The sequence below is a fragment of the Myzus persicae genome, unplaced genomic scaffold (genome assembly GCF_001856785.1).
Source record: "Myzus persicae strain clone G006 unplaced genomic scaffold, MPER_G0061.0, whole genome shotgun sequence".
Taxonomy (NCBI): Eukaryota; Metazoa; Arthropoda; class Insecta; order Hemiptera; family Aphididae; genus Myzus; species Myzus persicae.
This window is the reverse complement of record NW_019102520.1, coordinates 879881-887996: the sequence shown is the minus strand read 5'-3', so window position 1 is coordinate 887996 and position 8116 is coordinate 879881. Positions and strand designations below refer to the sequence as shown.

General features: G+C 30.5%; 1 protein-coding gene across 1 annotated transcript; it reads left to right on the top strand.

Moving 5' to 3' along the window:
- The first annotated feature begins 290 nt into the window (after positions 1-290).
- Positions 291-8005, top strand: LOC111032352 (protein toll-like). Its single transcript, XM_022312641.1, has 4 exons — positions 291-1267; positions 2912-4925; positions 6804-6962; positions 7043-8005. Exons 1-4 carry the CDS (start codon positions 1227-1229, stop codon positions 7778-7780), a joined length of 2952 nt encoding a protein of 983 aa, XP_022168333.1. The 5' UTR covers positions 291-1226; the 3' UTR covers positions 7781-8005.
- The last annotated feature ends 111 nt before the right edge of the window (positions 8006-8116 follow it).

Genomic DNA, 8116 nt, shown 5'->3' with positions numbered 1-8116 from the left:
ATGATATCAATATTATAATATCGCGTATTATTATGTTATTATTTTTCATAATAATAAATTACGGCGTGTTGTTGCGGCGTGTGCCGGACAGTGCTAAATATAGTATTCTATTAGACACATTACACAACATTATGGGTCGTTATCGAATAAACACAGAAAAAAAAAAAAACGACCGGCAACGGAAAGCATTTTACGCTCAGATTACGAGCGTTTGGCATTCTCCCACCGAACCGGACGCGATAAGTTCTGTATATTTTCATCGCCATTGCATACGAATTCACATTTCGTTTTTGCGGTCGTGCGCCCGGACGGTCTGCCACGTTCTCGCTCGGTGGCGTAATCGCGCGTGCAACAATAATATTATAATATTGTTGTGATCTTGTACGATCTTGCGTCGCGATACGAACTCGGAGCGCGTGTTGTGACTACAACGACCAATAACTACTATTATCGCCTGGTGCTGTTATATTTACGACCGAAACCGGTTGTGCTTCAGAGGGGATCGCGGATTCGCCGCGGCGCGCGCGAAAGGCCTCGCGTACTCGGTTTTCAAATTTCCACCACTACTGCGAGTGCCGACGACGGCGACCACCGACTGAATAATATTATTATTACGTAGGTATACCCACGTATGTAATATAGAATAGCGACGATTCACGACTGACGAAATATTTCACGCGTAGTCACTAGTCGTACTCGTCGTACACACGTAGTTCGTGCCTATAGTAGTGGCTCCTAGTGCTGTAATAGCGTGTCGCACACGGTCCGCGTTTTTGTGAAATAGTGTCGTCCCGACGGTGAAAATCTAACATTATATCGGCAATATTGTGCAAATACCCGTGAGTTATGACGACGATTTGACTTGGCTACATTTAATTTACATTTTATGGCCGCTAATCGATAAATAATAGCCCACCGAATACCTACCAAGCCGCGCCGTCGTGTTGTGTTTCGTGTTCGCAGTTGTCCGAATACCAAAACGCACGTCCGATCTTCCAGTTTTTAGTCTCCTCGACGACACACGTCGCATTTACACATTTTACGCGTTGATCTGGCGGCTGTGGTTTACGGCGTGTAAGACGAACGGATGATGATCCTGCTTCGGCCGCCGCGCACCTCATTGTCCCCGGAACTTGGCAGGTCTAGTCGGAGGAGGATCGTGTTCGCGCCGGAAGCTCCGCAGTTGTCTTAGGGATGAATGCGCTACAGACGTTCCGTCGACGGCGATGCCCGCACAGAGTTCGTTGAAGCTCCACAGACTGCCCAAGTAGGTTTCCCCTACGTTAACCTTTTGATCAACTATTACCAGCTATGTTAATTGGTAATTACCAAGTTTAATTGTTGTTGTCGCGGGCTTCTGGAGGTCTTCGTGCAGACACGCGACAGCAAGACCCAACTACAGTCATTACATTTTTGTCGCGACTTTTCGTCTAGTAAAATGTGTAGAGTAGTTTTTTGGGAAGGTGTAGGAAATAATATATATTTTTATTTTTTGCACCATCCTTTCTTCAATTATAATATAGGTGCAATATGATAGCAGTGCTTGAAGATATATCACAGATTATATCAAAAAAATTTTTAATATAATCTGTGGTTGTATAGAATTGTTAAATTAATGCAATTATATCAAATTAAAACTAGGTATCTATCGTTATTATTATGAGCAAAAGCATATTACAATATATACACTTCAACAACTACCTAATCAATAATTACATAAAATTCACACAAAAATATAATATTCAAACACAAGCATAATGCTTCCAAAAAAAATAAAAAATGAATTCAATGAATTAAAACTCAATACAGGAGAGAAAAGCAATAACTTTACTCATACTGGAAAAATTTCAGGGGGCAACTTCCTTCCTCCCTTCCCAGAGATGATTTTTATTTGTTTAATATTATTTTTAGATATCTCATTCCCGGGTCCTAGTTAATTAGGCATTGATATGTGTAAATCATTTATTTTTTTTTTACTATCTAAATGTAGTGTTGCAATATTTCTCACAATATTTTGACATTTTAACAATAGATAATACAAAATTATTTACAAACATTTACAAAGAGTAATGATATAATAGATAAATATATAATATTATAACTTATTACATTTTTGTACCAATTTAATGTACTACGGCAGTACGGCCTTTACCTATATTGAGCATGTGCACTGCAATGCACGTCGTATTTTGTCTGTATGTTGATAACAAGATTGTTTGATACACAACTACGCTAAATTTGATAATCCTCAAAATTAATAGGTAATTACTAATTACTTTGTAGTACTCCCAATACTTCTGAATAAACCATTAGGTAATAATTAAATAGATTTTTTTTAAATTCTCATATCCAAGTAATCTCTTTAATTTTTGTTACTGTAATAAGGACTTTAAGTTTCTTTAAATAGTTATAAATACCTACTATAGAATAATCTTTTAGAATTAATAAGAAAAACCGATGAGAATAATTTAACCATTTGCTCCAATTTGCTGCTATATGCAGCGTTGTTTACATAATAATAATGATACAACTTCATTGTGTTTGGCACTAATTTTCAATTACTATTATATTTAAAAAATATTATTTAAAGTGTGTTAGTACCTAGTAAAATAATAATGTAATTACTAAACAATGGCGTCATCCGAGGCGTTATCTAAATGATTTATAAAAAAAACAACCTTTGATTTATGTACAATTTATATATAATTGAATCCGAATGGTATATTTATTTATTAAAAACAATCAATAATCCTGACAATTTATCAGCATGAATTAAAATTTTTTCATAAACTTCATTGGATATTTTTATTTTGAATGAATAAATTTATATTTCATTAGTTACAAATTCATAATATTCACCAAGAATTTAATTCATAATTTTAAAGCAAAAATGTTTATTTTTATTTTTCAGAATGAACTGGTTAATGCACATTATTATACTCCAAGTACTTCTTGGGCAAGTATTATCGGACTTGATGTGCTTAAGTAGTGATAAATGCACATGTAAGCATGATATTTACAATGAAGAAATGCAAGTGGCATGTGGTTTATCAACGGTGGAATCCAATTTGATGGAATCCATAATTCAAATTGAATGTAATTCAGATAAAATACAATGGGAACAGCATTTTGATCAAATTGATATAAAAAAATTGCATTACGCAAAATGTCTATTATCTGATACAGGAATTCATCAAACCATCTCAACACTTGGGATTAATAAAGTTGAAAGTCTGAAGCTAGTTGCCATGAGACTCAATGGTAGTCTAAAAAATACTTACTTGTCAAATTTGGAGAGTGTGCAGACGTTAGATATTACTCTTACCAAATTAATATTAACCAATGAATCATTTGAAGGAACACCTCATCTAACAAAATTATATCTCAGACAAAACTACTTGGAGGAAATACCTGAGGGTGTGTTCAAACCCCTTACTCTTTTAGAAATATTAGATTTAGGAGATAATAAGATAACCCAACTAAATAGTGATCTATTTTATGGTATTCCATTGAAAGGTTTGAATTTGGACACAAATTATTTAACTTCTTTGGACTTAAATTCTCAGAGTCTGAAGCATTTGGATTTAGCTAACAATAAACTTACTTCTTTAACTGTTGGGCGTCTCAATCAACTACTTGATATATCATTAAATAAAAATGTTTTACTTACTATGCCTGACCAAGCATTTAAAAATACTTCTTTAGAGTCTATCAGATTCAGCTATGGTAACTTTACCACTATACCTCATAGATTTTTAACAAATTTAGACCGATTACATTATGTTTATCTCAGATCTTTAAACTTAAAAAAGGTACCGGAAAACATGATTTGGAATTCGACAAATATAACAGAATTATCATTAACTTCAAATCGTTTGAATGAACTACCAGTGATGTTTTTTCGGGATGCTGGGAAAATGAAATTGTTAGATTTATCTAACAATCTAATTGAAAATATCAATCATGAATTACTGAGACCATTAATACATCTAGAAACCTTAGATTTGTCCAATAATTTAATAATCCAAATTAATAACTACGGTTTAAGGAACTTAAGAAACTTGAAGTACCTCAATTTGGAAAGAAATAAGATAACAAATTTTGAACGAGAAGCATTAAATGTCCCGAAATTAAAAACATTGAAATTGGCTTATAATAATATAAGTAACTTGATCTCAAATCATTCATTCTCATTACATTATTTAGAGAAAGTCGAAACTATTGATTTATCAAACAATTTCATAAATTGTATTGATTCTGGTTGGGTAAATTTGGTGAAGTTAATTAATATTAATCTTTCAAGTAATAACTTCACTGTACTCAGAGTAGAAGATATACAGTATATTAATGAGATAGTAAAAACTAATCTTAACAATAATCCATTAGAAGAAATTGATTTATCAAACTTAGAAATATTTGCTAGAGCACAAACGCCACCATACAATTTCTGGAATAATAGACAAATTAATCTGTCTAGTGATAAATTCATTTGCGATTGTCGTAATTATGAATTTGCAAGATTCTTACATAACCAAATGCCAAAAATAGTGTACAAGTACTTACAAATTGAACACAAACTGATTTGTAATGATGATTTGCATACAGAATTTTCAAATGTGAATATCGAAAGCTTAACATGTGACTGGAAAACTTTTAAGGATGACAACAAGACTGATTGTTTCGAATGTGAGTGTACTTACCGTCCTCATGACAATTCTGCCCTGATGAATTGTTCAAATAGAAATTTAACATTGGCACCGGAAGTAATAATTTCAAGTAGAAATGTTAATTATACAGAACTGAACTTAAAAAATAATTCCATCACCAAGTTGCCAAACTATGAAAATTTAAACATCAAAAAGCTGAATATTGGTTATAACTATTTAAATACCATTAATATTACGCAGTTACCCAAAAATCTTATGGTAAGTTAGTTTTATATCAAACAATTGATTTACACTTATATTGTTTTAGATTCTGAGTGATCATTTAATATTAACCTGTATATAGTTTTTAACTGTTATTATTTTTCTTTAACATTTTCCTGTAACCTTAACTAGGTATTGATAGAAATTTTAATCTATATTTATAGTAAAAAATTACGTTTAATAATCTAGGTATCTAAAAATTATACAACATACAACATTTTCAATACATTTTAAGTCATTAACAGGGCCTGAGACTTCTAGCATTTGCATATTTGTTTGTAGTACATTAACAGATAGCAAAATAATCTAAAGATCTGTTTTATGCTAAGATAAATTTAATTCCATAAGTCACGAGGTATTTACCTCGATAATTGATGCTGCGTTGTGTGCCTGTTTACAACTTGTCAAAAGATTCATTGTTTATAGATAAATATATTCTGGTTATATGCTTTAAAAGGACACCCTACATGTGCCGTTTCTGTTTATCGAACCTACAACATACCAAATTTTACTTTCACAATAATCCATTTTACTCTGTTATTTTTAAAAATTAAAGTAGAAGAACTTTGTATAAAATTATATGGTGGGATTATTATCCAGGACATTTTGGAGGTTTTTATTGATAGTTTGATTTTAAATCAATTTTTTTTTTTTTAGCTTTTAGTTTTACTATTACAGTTCAACAATTATATAAAACAACATAACTGATAACAATGAAATATTTAAAAGAAACACAAAGAATTTAACATCAATTAACTTAAAAGTAAATTATATGATAAAACCAGCCTCCAAAATAAAATTTATAAGTATACTTACAGCTATTTCAATTTAAATCAAGTTATAATCATAAATAAAATTAGTGGTTTTAAAATGCACATAACTTGCTTTGTAATTAAAATGTTATTAAAAGCCTCCAAGGTACTATGAATAATAATCTCACTTTTAAATTTTATAACAGGTTGATTCACTCTACTTTTAAAAACAACAGTACGTTTCTAATATAGAGTCAACACACACAGGTGTTGCATCCTCTTTAGCAAGTGGATATTGTTTTAATTTTAAGTTACTTCAAGGTATTTTTTATACATATTTATAAGCAATTGCAATGATTTTTTTTATCAACTTTGAGATTTTGAGCATATTTTACATTTCTTGAGAAGTATATATTACAACATATGTTTCATACTTTTTAAGCGTCTGTAGTCTCTAGCCTTTAATATTATTTTTATGAGTTACACAGAGCTTTAAAAAATCCTGTACACACTATAGCAAGATTAGATTCACTCAGAATTTTTTATAATTTACCATAACCTATAATGGAACTCAAGTTTTTACTTTTAAAATAAAGGTTACCCGAGGACGCTTCATGTGTTGTCTGTCTTATAAACGCATAACACAGTAAATTATGTGTTCTGAATAATTAATTTACCTCAATTATATTTAATAGAAGAGTGAATTAACCTATTATGACATTTAGAATTAAAAATATTATCTATCAAATCTCTTAGGTTTTTTATTTATATATCAGTTTTGAAGAGTGTTATGATCATTTTATAACTGAATTATTTGTCAACTTTAAAATGCTTATAAATCACCTTAAAAATTTAAGTATATTAAAAACCTTTAATGTTCATTTGATAGTATTCTTACTTCTAAATTTGATAAGAGGTAAATTCAAGCTAGTATTTTTAATATTATAACAAAGTTAAATGAATTATTTGGATTATCATACAATTGTTTATGTTTCGTGCTTACCAGACAACAAGACAATGCATGGGGGTGTTTCATCCTCTTAAAATGTTTATTTTAACGCTATGATTTTATAACTTTTTAGATTTTTATGAATATATTTTAGAACCTAAGTTTTTATTTTAGGAATTACACTTGGAACATAATAACCTTACAATGATTAGTGAGGCGAATTTGAATAATACATTACCCAACATAAACATCTTAACGATGAATAGTAATCCATGGATATGTGATTGTGATGCCAAGAATACTATAAATTTTATTCACAAATTCTCATCTAAGGTAAAACATATTGCAGTATTTTTTGTAACTGAGTTATTATTATATGGTTAGTATAATATTCTTGTATTTTTTTTAAATAGATTTTTGATTTAGCCAATATCACGTGCCATCAATCATCAACTCTGTTATACACCCTGACTGCGGAAGAAGTTTGTCAAGAAAGATTAAATACTTCCACGATCATTGTTGTGTCTATGTTTTTAGCTGTTTTTAGTTTAGTATTAGGTTTGTTATGGATTTTGTTTAGTAACAACAAGACTAAAATCAAAATATGGTTGTACTCTCACAACATCACATGGCCTATATCTGAAGAATCTCTTGACCAAGATAAAAAATATGATGCATTTATTAGTTTCTCTCACAAAGACGAAGAACTAGTTGCAAAGCATTTAGTACCAAATTTGGAAGGAGGCAGCTCGCCGTTTAAACTTTGTCTTCACTACAGAGACTGGGTAGTCGGCGATTGGATTCCTGCCCAAATCGCTCGATCAGTTGATGAATCTCGAAGAACTATAATTGTATTGTCACAACATTTTTTAGAGAGTGTTTGGGGCCGTACAGAGTTCAGGACAGCTTATTCCAGTGCTCTGAATGAACGGCGCAGTCGTATAATCGTCATACTTTATGGAGACATATCAACCAAAGACTTAGATCCTGAGTTAAAAGCATATCTGTCCATGAATACTTATATTAAATGGGGAGATAGTTGGTTTTGGGAGAAATTGAGATATGCCCTTCCACATGGACCAGAGACAAAAAACAAGACCAGAGCTAAGATAATAGTGCCTGATAAATTAAATCCTGTTTTATTAACATAACTTTAATTTTATAGTCAATAACTTGTTTTAATTTTATTATAAAATGTAATATTTACATAATTTTTTCAGTATGTACATTTTGTGACAGTTATTTTATTGTAAGTTATTTTTTTATTTTGTTATAAAATTGTATGTTTATATCTATTAGTTGTAATGAAACACAAACTGATATAAAAAATATTAAGTTGTAAACTGTAATGTTTTAAATAAAAAGTGTATAAATACCTTCTCTGTTAACTTTAATTTTGTTGTATCAAATATGTTCAAAACATTATTCATATTTATTGTTATATATAATTTACACCAATTCAATAAATATTAACATGTGCTGTGTTT

Coding starts and splice junctions, on each gene's coding strand:
- LOC111032352 (XM_022312641.1), top strand. CDS start 1,227: ATGCCCGCACAGAGTTCGTTGAAGCTCCACAGACTGCCCAA. Junction 4,926..6,803: donor AGTTACCCAAAAATCTTATG/GTAAGTTAGTTT, acceptor TTTTTATTTTAG/GAATTACACTTGGAACATAA. Junction 6,963..7,042: donor TTCACAAATTCTCATCTAAG/GTAAAACATATT, acceptor TTTTTTAAATAG/ATTTTTGATTTAGCCAATAT.